Here is a 16,543-nt window from a genome sequence, read left to right as displayed (position 1 = left end):
TCTATGTATTCCCCAGGTTTGACATACACTGGTCTCACCCAATGTAACACAGTTATCTATGTATTCTCCAGGTTTGACATACACTGGTCTCACCCATTGTAACACAGTTATCTATGTATTCTCCAGGTTTGACATACACCAGTCTCACCCAATGTAACACAGTTATCTATGTATTCTCCAGGCTTGACATACACTGGTCTCACCCAATGTAACACAGTTATCTATGTATTCTCCAGGCTTGACATACACTGGTCTCACCCAATGTAACACAGTTATCTATGTATTCTCCAGGTTTGACATACACCAGTCTCACCCAATGTAACACAGTTATCTATGTATTCTCCAGGTTTGACATACACCAGTCTCACCCAATGTAACACAGTTATCTATGTATTCTCCAGGCTTGACATACACTGGTCTCACCCAATGTAACACAGTTATCTATGTATTCTCCAGGCTTGACATACACTGGTCTCACCCAATGTAACACAGTTATCTATGTATTCTCCAGGTTTGACATACACCAGTCTCACCCATTGTAACACAGTTATCTATGTATTCTCCAGGCTTGACATACACTGGTCTCACCCAATGTAACACAGTTATCTATGTATTCTCCAGGTTTGACATACACCAGTCTCACCCAATGTAACACAGTTATCTATGTATTCTCCAGGTTTGACATACACCAGTCTCACCCAATGTAACACAGTTATCTATGTATTCTCCAGGCTTGACATACACTGGTCTCACCCAATGTAACACAGTTATCTATGTATTCTCCAGGTTTGACATACACTGGTCTCACCCATTGTAACACAGTTATCTATGTATTCTCCAGGTTTGACATACACCAGTCTCACCCAATGTAACACAGTTATCTATGTATTCTCCAGGCTTGACATACACTGGTCTCACCCAATGTAACACAGTTATCTATGTATTCTCCAGGCTTGACATACACTGGTCTCACCCAATGTAACACAGTTATCTATGTATTCTCCAGGTTTGACATACACCAGTCTCACCCAATGTAACACAGTTATCTATGTATTCTCCAGGTTTGACATACACCAGTCTCACCCAATGTAACACAGTTATCTATGTATTCTCCAGGCTTGACATACACTGGTCTCACCCAATGTAACACAGTTATCTATGTATTCTCCAGGCTTGACATACACTGGTCTCACCCAATGTAACACAGTTATCTATGTATTCTCCAGGTTTGACATACACCAGTCTCACCCATTGTAACACAGCTGTCTATGTATTCTCCAGGCTTGACGTACTGCAGTCTCACCCAATGTAACCCAGTTATCTATGTATTCTCCAGGCTTGACGTACTGCAGTCTCACCCAATGTAACACAGTTATCTATGTATTCTCCAGGCTTGACATACACCAGTCTCACCCAATGTAACACAGCTGTCTATGTATTCTCCAGGCTTGACATACACTGGTCTCACCCAATGTAACACAGCTGTCTATGTATTCTCCAGGCTTGACGTACTGCAGTCTCACCCAATGTAACACAGTTATCTATGTATTCTCCAGGCTTGACGTACTGCAGTCTCACCCAATGTAACACAGTTATCTATGTATTCTCCAGGCTTGACGTACTCCAGCCTGACTCTGCTGTCCACGGTTGTTTTCCTGCTAGTGGCCACACATCTGAATGGCTGGAAGCTGGACAAGAAGTATGGGGCAGTCCTGCTCGTGGTATACCTGATCTACACAGTGCTAGCTTCACTGTATGAACTCAATATATTCGGCTACTTCCATCCTGTGGAGTGCCCCAGCAATTATTAAGTGATGACTCTCATAGTGTTTTAAAAGTTCAGGTTTTTCATGTGTTTCTTTGGTACAAGTTAAGCAGATGATATTAAACATGTTCTTATAAGAAATATCTGCAGTGTGACTTGCCTCACAAGTATGAGCCAGACTACTAAAGCAAACAAAATGGCAAAAATCAAAACTCAAAACATTATTGCATTTAATGTAGCTCTTGCATTGTTACAGTTTCTTTCTACTTCTATGGTGTAAGATCAAACTGGATGAAACATCATGAAGATAATTAATTTGTGACTGTCTAGGTCAGAAATGATGACATATCAACTGAGGTAATCTTGTGGCCATATGTCTTTTGTCAGTTAAAGTACATTCCTATGTCATTCATCAAATATCCACTTTTCCTTTTTGAACATGCCATCAGTGTTTACTGGGTCTAAGAGCTGAAGTATGTGTGATCTTACATTGTAAGTGTGCTTCAGATTTAGTTAGAAACTTGGAGAATGAGCCTTTGTAAAATAGAATGAGTTTTAAGAATGTCTCTGTTGATGGCTTGCGTTGTACCAAAGATTGCTTCTTCAGTTCAATGCAGAGCTTAACAAAGATAATGGTTGCTATTTGGCACTGTCCACAGACCAGGAACCCTATGTGATATTCAATGTCTGTGTTTCTCTCATCAAACATGGAGAAAGTTAATGTTGCCATTCTACTTGTTACTTATCTAGAAGCAGCTGCCTCACTTGTGTTACATTGGCTTGTTTTGTGTGTTGCTGTTATTCACTTCATTATAATCAGGTGAGATGAATGGAAGCAGAAGTTGTTGTTAAGGTCAACACAGCCCGGTCATGATCTGCCCATCTTGCAGTAACACCCCGTGAAGGTCTTCACCAGAAGTTACAGAGTCTCCTGAGAGGTCCTCACTTGAACCTGTTTGTTGAAGGGCTGTAATATGCCACAGAATGAACACTATTCACATCTGTAGCTGAAACATATGGAACTGAAATGTCCTGATGGAGACGCATGAACACACACAGGTGTTGCAGATTAATATCTGCTGATGTCTATCCTGTTCCTTTGACAGAGGTATAAATGTCAGATACTTTGAGAATATGTTGTTTGACATCTTGTGCTTTGTAAGTGGATTTAAATGGAACGGATTGATAAGAAAAGTTGAACAAGTCCATTTTCACCCATCATTTCAAATCAGGTTTATCTTAATTCTTTGATTGTCATTGTAGATCCTGGGAAATGTAATAACCGCTTGTTGGTTTCCCCTGATCCAGCTTTTGATGCATATACTGGCCCAAATTAACATTATTGTTATGGAGGTATCATTAAGAGAGTTGATGTATTATTAAATGCCATTCTGAAAGTGTTATTAAACTTAAGTTTGACCATCTTTATCAGCATGCGGTAACTGCTAGGTGGGTTGATCATGTGCCAGACTGTGTTATTTCAAGTTGGTGTCTTGTTAAATTTGTATGTTAAGTTATCATATGATTTGTGTTCTGTTAAACGCTTATATTTGTTATTCTTATTGATTTGTTGCAGAAGAATGTTATATTTTCTTTGTTGTATGATTGTTGATGTTCAAAAGTATATTTATTACATGGGGTCAGGGAGGTTACCTGTCCTTGAGAGCATATATACAATACTGAGAGACTGACAGGTTACCTGTCCTTGAGAGCATGTATACAGTATTGAGGGCCAGGGAGGTTTACCTGTCTTCAAGAGCATGTATACAACACTGAGGGACAGACAGGTTACCTGTCCTTGAGAGCATATATACAATACTGAGGGACAGACAGGTTACCTGTCCTTGAGAGCATATATACAATACTGAGGGACAGACAGGTTACCTGTCCTTGAGAGCATGTATACAATACTGAGGGTCAGGGAGGTTTACCTGTCTTCAAGAGCATGTATAAACACTGAGGGACAAACCAGTTACCTGTTCTTGAGAGCATGTATACAATATTGAGGGCCAGGGAGGTTTACCTGTCTTCAAGAGCATGTATACAATACACCACACATCAAGATTATTATCATTTGTCACTAAAATGTTGTTGGACAACCAAAATGACGTTGAGGAGACTTTGGTGACAAGGAAAACGAGTTTTGTTACATCTAAATTAACAGTGTGCTCAATTTGTTTGATTGGTGTTGGCGTGAAAGTCATTGTACTGTCAATATTATTTTACAGTCAGTTCAAATACTAAAAGAACTACTTGCACTAAATTCCAGTACTTAATGAAGTTGATGCTTTGTCTGCCTATTGCCCATGTTGTTGAGACAAGGATTGGCAATATTTAGTAAAGATTGGACTCCAATTATTATGCCAAATTTCATCTCAAATAATAGGTTTAGGTTTCTGGACACAAGAATGATACATCCATGTAAGGAATATGGCACCATATCAGCCACGAATAACTACATCAATAGCCTGACATTGTAGACATCCGGTTTTCGATCACCCTTCTTGACCGCTATTGGTGTTACAAATCTTCTCATGTCTCTTCGTGCACCTTCTCACAGTCTCTTTGTGCACCAGATTTTTGTTAGTTTCCACACATTTTTTAACAAATGCTCATACTCACAATGTGTGGTATTTTAGATTGATTGATGTCAAAATGTAGGAAACGGCCCTGACATGAATGAGCTTTAAAAGTTACATGTGGATCAATTTTGCTGCCAACTGAACCACAGAGCAAAAGTATTAAAGCACTGATATTTGTTTTTATATTGCAGTGAATCATTTTTTATGAATATATTGAAAAATCTTCATGTTTTTATTTCATTAAGATAGTTTCTGTAGATAGTCCGGTTTTTGATCACCCAAGACCCCTTGAGTTGAAGGTCTTCTCACATCTTCCGTGCAGATGTTTTGGTTGTCCACCACATTTTTTGAAGAAATGGTCACACCATTGATATATCCTTTTACATAATTTGATGTCAGGATGACCCCAAAACAGGGCCCTGGCCCCAAGGGTATACATATAATATAAGGAAGATATTTATGTTCAGGTGTGGGCCTGGTGGGGATTGAACACTTGGTGTTTATCGGCTTTTTGTACCTCGTTAACCTTAATAATAGGTGAAAATAGACAATATTTACTAATTACAACTATTTGGGTCCAGGGTTTTATGAATATACCATATCAAGTATATTGGAATCCACATCATATCTATATCTACCTGTAACAGTAATGGTGTACTGTTTGTATTTGGGTGAATGGCAGAGGGTACTTGTGTGTTCACATGCTACATTACCTCGTATCTTGACTGCAGTGTTAGAGAACACCGTAAACAAAACCATTCCGACAAACTTGTTTCTGGTAACTACAAGTGTGGTCATTTATTCTTAAAGGAACTAATAAGTTATCGACAAGATTGCTAACTATATAACAAAAGTTGTAATTAATTGATAGGGTTGATATTTTCTGTTTGTGAGTGAGTTGGGTGTAGTGCTGCTTGAACTGTATGAAGTATTTCAAGGCGTGTCAGTTTTATGTTGACATCAACAATTACCTCTACGGCAAAACCAATGATTGTCATTGTGACAAGTCTGGGATTGAAGCCATGACCAGCAGGTTCTAGCAGCAGACACAACTCAACACAGTGTTGCATTTATCTGAACCACCAGCCCATCTGTGAGCTGGCTGCTGTGAGATGCAACCCTTTCAATGATGTGATGGCACATGCATGGCTTGTTCAGCTTGCGGGCAAGTTGGTCACATGGCCCCTCCTCCTGGACCTGCACACTCCAATGTTGCGCCATCGTGCCTGCAGCAGCAGGAGGTAGACCAGAATCATTGTTTAACATTTAACATGTTTATCAAAGTGCCTATATCATGTTGGAGTAGAAAGTGTTTCAACCTTTTCAGAAAGTGTTAGTGTTTCCTAGCTTACGAGCATCAGAGCTCATTACATTGTACATACAATATGCACCAGTATTATAGCATAGGAACTGGGTTTTTTATTTGTTTCAGAAATATAGTAGATCATTGTTAATCTAAAGACTGTGATTGAATGTAAGAAGTATTTGAATCTATTGTATAACTACATTTTGAATTGAAATATTCTGGGGTTTTTCAACTTTCTGACGTGCAATATGAAGTGTGTTGCTATGGTTACTGTGATCTTGTATATATATATATATATAAATATATATATATATATATATATATATATACCTATGACATTTACATCAAATGATTACCAGGAAGTTAACCATATATTTTTATACCAGAGAAGCTATTTTTCCTGGCTCATGACTTTGAATGGTTACACATTTAACTGTTGTTCCTGTTGAATCTTCCATAAGAATACTTTGAAACTCTTGTGTTTGCTCAAATCTCTGTTGTATCTGTGTCCTTCTTGAAACAATGATGTCCAAATAATCTCTATTTTGGTATCTGTTTAAATGTGTTCTATGAATTGAGTGTTTGCATATGAGAAAATAACACCCCCATATGCATCCATACCATTTAATGCATATGTAGTTCAAGTAAGGTATTAAAACTTGTCTGTTGAATAAGAATAACTTTGCAATTTGTTTTATTTTTAGATAGGGTTGGAGCTGTTTCAACAAGGCTCTCCTTGGTAATTATGATGCTCCCCAGCTTGTCCTCTGAGACTGAATGTTTGACTTCATCATTCTAGTATGCATTTAATGAAGTGCTAATGAGCCCTCAAGACTCTGTGTCTCAATACTTAGTGGATGTATACCAGGCTGAACTGGGTGTAAACTTCAACCCTCATCTGTGAGGGGGGTGTCTCATGGTGTAGTCAGCTCCGTTGTCTGCAGGTGTCTACTGTGGGAAGGGCACAGTTGGCTGCTGGGGATGGTCACATAACATTGACAGCATGCTTGGACATGTGTACAGCTGTTATCAGCTGTCAGCCTCACCAAATTGATTTGTTTTCTGTTTTTTCTTTGACAGAATGCCAAGAAGCTGGCAGCTAAAAAATACAAATAAATGGTTTCAAAAAGATGTTAAAACGCATATTTTTTATCTGACACAACATTTCAGACAAAATTGTTTCTTTATAACTTTTATGACCATTATTGCCATTTTTTGTCCATAAAACAAACCAAAAATCACTTTGTCTTGCTTTTGCACACATGTTGTGTATTGACCATAAAAATCTGATATTACAATGGAGGTGAGTACACCATGTCCATGGGTTTCCAGGACGTATGTTGCATGCTGTATCATCATCTGTAGTGACTTTCAAGGTATGGCGTTGTTTGCCATTCATTCCAGCTTGGCGACACCAGCCATTACTTTCTCCCTGACATGAAGTAAAAGAAGCATATCAGTGCTGTAGTTACATTCTAGGAATGCTTCAGTAGGTTGAGTGACCTCATCACCAGGTGACTTACTGCATCTGCTTGATTTATCTACTTGATGAGTGAAGTGCAGTATTTCTCCTATTGATCATCAAACACTGTTGTTTTACCTGTTTTTAACACAAGTGTGCAACAACCAATGAAAATATCAAGGGCATTAGGAACTGATATCTTCTTGTCAGTGTCAAAATGTCATTTAAGTAGGTTCATATTTGTAGTAATGAAACGTTTAGTTTCACCAATTCGTGCAGTACTTGAATTGTTCATGAAGGCTATAATGGTGGAGACATTTGTCTCAGTATTGATATCAAAGATAAGAAAAGGAAAAATTAATGATACTGCACATGTTTCTAAATAAGTGATCATGTTCCCGCATAATGAAGTTCCTTCCTGAGATGAATGAAATTCTGGTGGTGTGAGGGGGCACGGGTGGCCCAGTCGTCTAAGGCGCCGCGATTCGCTGTGCAGAGTTGCGTCCCTTTGGCACGCCAGAAACCTATGATTGTGGGTTCGAATCCTGGTTCGACCCGATTATGTTTCTAGGTGGGTTTCACCAAAGTGGTAAACGACTCAGACCTGCATCACTTCGGGCTTTCCTCCCACATTAAGCTGACATTAAGCGGCGTTAAACCCAACTCACTCACTCACTCACTCTGGTGGTGTGGGCCACAAGAGTGAGTGAGAGGGTTGGGTTTACACCGCTTAGAACAGTGTTCATTTACATCACGGCATGTCGGCTTAATGTGTGAGGAAAGCCTGAAGTGATGCAGGTCTCAGATGTTTACCACTTTGGTGAAACCCACGGGTATGATGCTGACAAACCTAGAAACATGATTGGGGTGAACCGCAATTCAAACCCTCGATCATAGGTTTCTGGTGTGTCCAAGGGATGCAACTCTACATAGGGAATTGCCGTGCCTCAGCTGTTATGCCACAAGAAAAGGATAGTAACAGTAACTTCAGGGTTAAACAGAAAGCATATTAAGGGATTTGGTAATAAATGTTTGTTTATTTGTAATACAGTAAAATGACATTATCAAGGCACATCTATTTCAAATGAAAGTGTTATGTCTTTATTACTCACTGTACTCACAGTTTTCATGTACACCTTTTTGCTTCATGTGTTCATTTCAGGCTACTACACCTACTGTGTGTGTATGAGTTACATAGGATATATGTATATATTCATATGTATGCTGGGTAGTTTTCTCTTGGTGATTCCTAAAGTCCTTTTGATGCTCAAACTTACAATAAATTATTTATAAACATGTTGTCTTGTGTTATTTCCTTACTCCAGGTTTCTTTGCTAGAGTATGTGTTTGAAATGATCACTAGGAAAAGTGAGTCAACTCCTGGCTTGCACAATCAGCATATCAAGTAGAACAATGATAACAATGATGATGAATAATTCCAGGACTGTGACAAATGTGTGTGATGCTTGTGAAAGCTGGGTAATGATTGACATGGAGGATTCATAGATTACCAGGGGCGTTCAATAAGTTTTGCAACTTGGGCATTTGTGTTTACACAAACAATGTCAACTTGTGGCAGGTGTGACACTAGTCATAACATCAGGTTGACACGTGTCGTAACAAGTTCCAGACACAACAATAAGTTAGATGTGATGGCTTCATTCGCCTAAGGGTGGTCACAATCATGGATTCTCTCAAACATGATCAACGTGCTGTGGGCCCCATATTCGTTGTTGTTGTTGTTTGTTGTTTGACGCCGCACTCAGCCAGCTATACGGCAATCTGTAAATAATCAAGTCTGGACCAGACAATCCACGCATTTGGAATACAATGACATGCATCAACCAAGTCCAAGCCTGACCACTCCCGTTAGTCCCGCGCCGTCTTTGGGGCCTATATTCTAGTCAGTGTAATACCATACACTAAACTAACCATGTCAGACATACTCCTTTGTCCTGTACATTATATTGCCATTGTATTTTGGTAAATACTAGTACCCTGGACCAACTGCTCATCAATGCTTCGTTTTGAGCCAGATTCCATCCTAAAATAGCCATCCAGTCAAATTGCTAACATGAGTGAGTGGAAAGAGGAATATATAGACATGCATCCCAGTGCAAATCTCATGGTGCACCTTCAATACACAATTCCACAACTACACTTATTGATCGCAAACCGTGTTCCACCGAACACTGAGCGTAACTGGCTGGCTTAAGATATTTCATGGCCAATGGGAGGACGTCTACTTTTACTTTGGGTTCGTTTTGTACTATAATTACATGGACATAATGATTCATAGCAGAGAGACGCGGTGGGTTGTCCTGGCCCAGCACAACGCGGCGCTCGGATAGATGCTTTATAGGCCTATTGTCTGTCAGTTTTATTCTGATCAGAGTCCTTGGGAAAACGGCCACTATAGGGGCCAAGACGGGGTACTGTCTGCTCAACACTGCCTCGAGATGCGGGATTGCCGAGGTCGCCCAAGGATATAAAGAGCCACTTGGATTGATCGGTTCGTGCTTATTGTGATTTTGACAGCAGGATTTTGTGTCTGGATAACATTGAAGAGGAGAATCACTTATACAACGTGCACTATTTTATTGTTTGTTAGGTTAAACATCACGCATACTTTTGTAATAATAGCAAAAATCACTTCCCGCAAGTACAGAAACAGAATGACGCGGATGTCAGTGACCACCAAATTCAGTACCAGTTTCAAACAACGGGCTATAGTGGCCCTTGATGTAGGCAGAGGTGGCTGCTGATGAGGAGCTGCTTATGTAGACATCACAGTACTGAGGTTGCTAGAAGAAAAAGCCTGATACAACTCAATACACAAAGATTTCACAAACATCAAACGTTTTTTAACACTCTGAAAAAGACTTTCAGACTTACTCTGTTCGACAATTCCAAGTGCAAACACAAAACAATTGTCAGTTTGCTTCATGTGATTCATTTTGAGTGTCTGGAGAGACTGCATCCTATGGGATTTTCAGTGCTAAATGTCTACGGTCTAGACAAGAGTTATCTCCCATATATTGCACAGATATAGACATATAAGAAACATCCCATATCCCCTGATAGCGAGATCTAGATGGTCTAACCTGATAAACACCTTTTAGTAATCTGCATATCATGGGATCAGATAAAAAAAAACCTTCCAACTCGCCGTGATATAACTGGAATACTGTTCACAACGGCGTTAAACCCAACTCACTCACTAGCTCCAACTGTGATCACATGCAGAGTTGACTTCTCATCCCCAAGAGGGATATGTACCACGGCTGTGTGGACCAGTTGGAGCCCACCCTCACCCTCCTTCTCCAACCTCTGAATACACAAGCTGATCAGACTGAAGGGCGGGAACATACACATATACGTGTCATACCAAGATTGGCTAAATGCATCTGGTGATGGATCTGGAAGCCAAGAGACATATCTGTATATTTTTGTTGAGTCTTGGCGCAAACAGTTCAGCATATTGTATAGCTCATAAGACTAAATCTTCCCAAACACCTCTCAGTTAAGCATCCATTCAGTTCTACCATCGGACTTCTCGATTCCTCAACTGCTACCGGCTTTGTTTGGCCCTGGGACATGGTAAGCACTGACCCAAATGAACCTGTTTTCTATGCATCAGTCCCACTCTTATGTAGCCAGTGGTTACACCCTCTAGATTTGCTGCCACCCATAGCATTGATTTAATCTTATGTTGCTTTGGCATTCGCTTTTGTTACCACTTAGAGATTTGAGAACACACAAAGCTGCTAGTATCTCGAGCTCATTTCACTACCAATGTGTATTTCCGCCACTTTATTAACTCTAATGTTTCTGGCATCTGGTATTTTAAAACTATTTTCACTGTCACCTAAATCAACATGACACCCAACAACCTTGTCAAGAATTGAGACATCAGAATTGAGCTTCTCCACTGGCTTCGACGGTGCTTGTTCTGTCGAGCTGCGTGGTCACTGCCACCCCCTCTTCTGGAGCGACCCCCTTGGATCTGTATCCACGACGGTAGAAACGTCCCCTCATGGAAGGTCGTCGTCTGGGATACCCACGGAAACCCTGACTTTGCTGAATGTTGCCATGGTTACTCGAGGCATTGTTGACCGCTTTGTTCGATTTTTTAATGTCCTCGAACTTTCGTACTGCTTTCACATCGAAAGGTACCCATTTAATGATGCAGATGGCGAAAGAAGGGGTGAATATTTGGTATGTATTTCTGGTCTAACATGATCCTGTCTTCTTGTTTTCAGTGTATTGCTGACTATGTTTTTACGTATGGGACAGTTTGACGAGTTTGCTGGAAACTGTCACGTACATTAACAATACAATCAATGTTACACAGTCTGTGATTAGCACAGCAAACCAAACAATCTGACGACTGATCCCGTTCAGGGCGTCCCAGGTCAACGACAAGAGTACAGGATTAATTGATCCGAAATCTGGTTCTAAGAAATGTATTTCGAACGAGGAATCAAATAGCTGATCAAACTTTCATCAGGCTACTGGAGTACGAGTTACGGGTCATACTTAGAAACTGTCCACATGCAGGTCATCTCCATGTTCGACTGCCATGTGTTTGCCGCCCAATACGAATTGTCTTATTGGCAACAGACGTCAAGGGTGTACTCAAAGTCGAAACTTGCGTAATCGTTGCTGGTCACGTATCATGTGTTGAGATGAGTCCCGATTCACTTTGTTCTTCCTTGATTGGCTTGCTCGTGTCTGGCGACCTCATGACCTCATAACGGTATTGGCGGTGGATCGGTTATAGGGTGGGCTGGCGTCACTGTGATTGAGAGAACCCCACTCCATTTTGTGAAAGGATGGGTCAGTGGACTGTACTATCGGGACAACATACTGACACCTTTTGTTGCACCGTTTGCGTGACGTGTGGGTCGACGTTTTGTGTTGACAGATTTGGGGGTGGATCGGTTATGGTGTGGGGTGACATCACTGTGATTGAGCGACCCTCATTCCATATTGTAAAAGGAAGGGTCGCTGGACAGTACTATCGGGACAACATACTGACACCCTTTGTTGCACCGTTTGCAAGGTGTGTGGGTCGACGTTTTGTGATTCAGGACCACAACGCCCGTGCTCACCGTGCACAAATCGTGATTGCTCAACTCTAGCTTCACAACATCCATACAATGCCATGACCAGCACTGACCACACAGCTTCCCTCATTGAACACGTCTGGGACATGATTGGGAGACTTTTGTGTCAACGTCTTAGGCCTGAACTTGGCTAGGGGCTTCGAGGCTGAACTTGGCTAGGGGCTGCTAGGCTAAGGCTTGGCTAGGGGCTGCTAGATTTTAATATACTATGTTTCAGATAACAACGGAGGGTTGAGAACTATCCAAGGTGGACCTGCATTGTCCTAGATGCACTGAGATTCATGTGGAGCTCAAGGTGGAGCTTTCCTGCGCACTTGGACTCTATGGAGCCTGCCTCAACGCCTCTGAGCTATATGCTGATTCAATCGCTGAGACATTCCCCTGTGCTCTCTGCCAAACCCATTTTACAGGATATCGAACACATCCAACCGATCCTGGTCTTCAGAGAGAAATACTTGACAGAATAAGACTTCCGATCAGGAAATACAAGTTCCATTCGTTTTCTCAGACCCGATACTGTCGCAACTGCTGCTGCCAGTGTGTGTGCCCCAAGTGCTTTACTGAGAAGCATCACACTCGTGTAGAACACGTGAAGACTTCTGGAAAGCTATCAGAAGGAACAGCAGATATAGACACACAGATGAAGAAACATATCATTGCAATAGACGTTCTCCTCGCGATCTCTGAATGGCAAGAGCAAAGTGCATCTTTGAAAGCGACTTCAGCAGGTAATACAGAAATCCATGATCAACTGGAGAAGAAGATTCTGAAGGAAACTGTCAAAGATATGCAAGATAAACTAACGGAAAGTCTGGATTTGAATAACCAGAAAAGCACTGGGTGTGTAAGAGGAAAGAGCAATCTATACGTCTCTCTTTCATGCACTGTCCCTACTGAACAAAGAACAGTGACGTTCATTGGGCCTCACTTAGCTGACAGTGATTACACACGTTGTAGGCTACCACTTGTGAGGATAAGTCATTTTTGTTCTTTTATGAGAGCTTCATTTAATTTCTCTCCGTTTTGGTTTGTCCTGGTTAATCATCCGGGTTATAGTCAGTGCATGGACAAGCACGTGGACGTAAGCAGAATGACATGAACTTGTGTAGGGTGTAAATGGCCCATAAAATTTGTAAGTATTAACAAAGTATATAAGAAACAACATGTAAATCATAACTAGCAATGCTATAACAAATGTAAATGGTGTAAAAGGGTAAATTGCATGTTGAGAAGGTTGAAGTGTCTATCACAGATGTTTCGTTTAAAATCCGGAAAATAATGTTGAAAATAACATGTACATGTACTTACTACCTTAGTTACAAGTTGTAATATTTCCCATTTGTTTTTTATTATAGCTTGTACCTGTCAACAATAGGCCTTACAATTAAAGGGCCAGTAAAGGAATTTGAAGGAAAGACATAATACAAAATATCTGTCAATGATTCAAGACTGAATCAAAAATGTATTCCTCAATCTATGCTGAAGTTATAAAATAAACCATTCAAGACAGTGTATTGGATTATGTGTCAGTGGCCAAAGTTTATCACCTACACACGTCATCGGATATTGTCGAATCATAGTCACAGCCCCGGATGGTTCCTCTACTGGCTCGGTTGTACTTTTAGATATATTTTGAGAAGGTTTGGCTTATGTATGTGACTGCTGGTTGTTTCGTGGTTGTTACTGACTGTTTAGAAGCTGAACCTTTAACATAGTTTTTAACTATAATCTCTGGTTCAGTTATGGCATTGCCACTAACGACCTTGTGGATAGATCTACGTGTTTTTCTTTGTTGCTTCTGAATGATGGGAAGCTGGTCAACAAAGAATGAAAACAAAGATGTATCAATTATTAGTGTATGTCTCTACGTCCGAGAGATTTCAAGTCATACTGAAAATTATAATGAGTAATTCTTTCAGGTTGACTCATCTGTTTCAGACTTGTAATGGATTCAAGAATTTTTTATGAAGACCTCATCTGTCCCATTTGCACTAAAGTATTTGAGGAGCCCAAGTTGCTTCCCTGTGCACACAGACTGTGCCGGAAGTGCCTCCTCGACTACGTCAAGTCTCGGACTTCAAATCACTGCCCATGCCCGCTTTGCAAAGCATCGTTCAGAGGAGACCGGTCTTACCCAACTGATGGCATCCTTCAGAAATTGATACAGGACAGAAGGGATGAGTGTAGGTTTCACAGTTTACGTAGAACACGCTATTGTATTACCTGTTGCCTGCTTGCCTGCGCCGAGTGTGTCATAAGACAACACAAGACCTGCAGGGACGTGGTGTCTGTGGCAGGAGCCGACCAGGTCATGAGGCAGAAGCTGTTACAAACAAAGGAAGATATAGATGCTCTTATATGTGATTTGGAATCCGCTGAAGAAAATACTGATTTGAAGACGGAAGAAACAGTAAATTTCTTTTCTGACATGGTTTATCAGCTGGATAAAATGCAGGAAGCTTTGGTGGCACCTATAGTGGATATGCGCAACACCTTAAACGAGGCGATGGAATCAAATGTGTCATTGCTAAAGACATCTGTAAAGGCAATGACGAGAAGGAAGTCAAGATTGGTGGAGCTTGGCACTTCTTTGGGGGCCATCACGGACATCGGTTCATTAGATGATGAAAGTTTGTTCAGGGCTACGAGTGATTTGGTAGAGAAACGGGGCTTGCTGGGCAGGACACGAAACCACTTGGACCAGAGCCTGGACCTGAAGGTGGCGTCTCTCAAGCTGTCATACAAGGACCCAACTGGAAACGTGGCCGTCAAAACTGAACAGTTCTGCGCCTTGACGCCCAGGCACGTTGCCCCTCGAAATTCTGTTCGAAATCAACTTTTGAAGAAAGTTTGGAATTTTATATTTCAAATCGATTTCATGATATTGTGCTTTCTCTGTCTAGTAGTGAGAGGATTGCTGGAACATTTGCAGTGATGTTTCTGAAGAAACAGTCCAATTTCTTTGTTGTAATGACACTATTATGTAAGTAGTACAACAGCACAGGTAATTATTCATATTACGTTTGTTAGGTTTACGCTACAGTCAGCTGTATCGCAAGACTACCTGTAAACTAATGGTTGATGTTATAAGCAACGTCCAACAGCGTCAAGCTCCGACGACACATATTCGTCCGAATCAAGGAGCCTGACCACCCGATCCAGTTTAGTTGCCTCACAACTTGCGGGAGTCTTCGACAGCTGGAGAGTGGGTGAGTTGCGGGAACGCCACTTTGACCATTGGTACATCGATACAATGCGTGAAGGCATTTACTGGTATCAAGTGCCTTGATAGACTGGAATATTGCTAAAAGCGGCCCAAACCATACTCACTCGCCCATATATGTGAAGGTGGTATAAGGACGGTGTCTGTCAGTTCCCGTGAAGAACCTCTCAGAAAGGCTAAGGTATCTGGCAAGGTGTCTTACTTCTATGTATGTGGTAGGGTATCCAACACATGCAACACATACAAGATAAGGCTATCCCTATTATTCTGTGTTATTGATCGCCATGCTTAGCTTTAGGAGTGGCGGCAGAAAATGAATAAAAAGAGAATTATAAATGTCTTTCGTTGAGAATGTCTGCTGTTGAAGATATGTGCTATGATATGTTGACAATTTAATGTGCTATTTTCGAACATTTACATTTACAATATAACGATACCTCTCCAAAGCCTTAAATTCGACCAGCCCTAAGGATTCATGTAACATTAAACAAACTCGACCAGCTTCAAAGACGAAAACCTTTGATGGTATTAAAATACGGAAAGCAGAAGAGCAGGTGTATAGATAATATCCTTTTATAGTTATCCTCACCATAATATACAGTGCGGATATTTTTTTATGGAAGGCGTTATTTATATCAAGGGCCAGATCATTAATTCTAATACTCAAACTGGCGAATGAGTGGTGTTAAACCTTGGGTGAGTATTAAAACTTTACAATTTAGGACCGTCCACAGAAGACCTTCAAATATTACCTATACATACGGCCTCGTAGTGTGTCTCGAGATAGAGGTAATACAACACCAACCGACCAATGCATCCTCTTAACATCACTACTGTATTTACCTTACCAGATTTCAATAATACTTCAGCTGCAGTTGTATGAGTTGTATGTGCAGCATAACACTACAGACAGTATTATATTATGGATATGATGAAATAACACACACTTAGATATAGGTATGTTCCCATGATTTAAGAAGAACGCATGTAACATGTGGAAATGATGACGAGGAGATTGTGAGAGGTAACAGACGCAGGTGTCCAGAGAATTTGTTGAGTTATTTGGGATGAATGAG

The 16,543-nt window shown here is 40.8% G+C and overlaps 2 protein-coding genes and 1 pseudogene across 3 annotated transcripts in view; all 3 read left to right on the top strand.

The window, feature by feature from the left end:
* LOC139452220 (probable sodium/potassium/calcium exchanger CG1090) overlaps nucleotides 1-8,378 on the top strand; it is a 76,524-nt gene extending 68,146 nt beyond the window's left edge. For both annotated transcript variants that reach the window (XM_071233611.1, XM_071233610.1), the window contains one exon: nucleotides 1,612-8,378. In XM_071233611.1, the coding sequence (XP_071089712.1) occupies nucleotides 1,612-1,811 (200 nt within the window). In that variant the 3' untranslated portion in view covers nucleotides 1,812-8,378. The remainder of the gene's footprint in view (nucleotides 1-1,611) is intronic.
* On the top strand, nucleotides 5,526-14,190 carry LOC139451789 (uncharacterized; annotated as a pseudogene).
* Nucleotides 13,315-15,713, top strand: LOC139453161 (tripartite motif-containing protein 59-like). The gene is made up of 2 exons (XM_071234791.1): nucleotides 13,315-13,376; nucleotides 14,183-15,713. Exon 2 carries the CDS (start codon nucleotides 14,190-14,192, stop codon nucleotides 15,177-15,179), a length of 990 nt encoding a protein of 329 aa, XP_071090892.1. The 5' UTR covers nucleotides 13,315-13,376; nucleotides 14,183-14,189; the 3' UTR covers nucleotides 15,180-15,713.
* Nucleotides 15,714-16,543: the final 830 nt, after the last annotated feature.

The sequence above is a fragment of the Haliotis cracherodii genome, unplaced genomic scaffold (genome assembly GCF_022045235.1).
Source record: "Haliotis cracherodii isolate W230 unplaced genomic scaffold, xgHalCrac1.p SCAF_9, whole genome shotgun sequence".
In the NCBI taxonomy this organism is placed as follows: Eukaryota; Metazoa; Mollusca; class Gastropoda; order Lepetellida; family Haliotidae; genus Haliotis; species Haliotis cracherodii.
The sequence above is the reverse complement of the archived record's forward strand: the minus strand, read 5'-3'. Positions and strand labels throughout refer to the sequence as shown.

What these genes read in the sequence shown, in the direction of transcription:
- LOC139453161 (XM_071234791.1), top strand. Translation starts at nt 14,190, where the DNA reads ATGGATTCAAGAATTTTTTATGAAGACCTCATCTGTCCCATTTGCACT.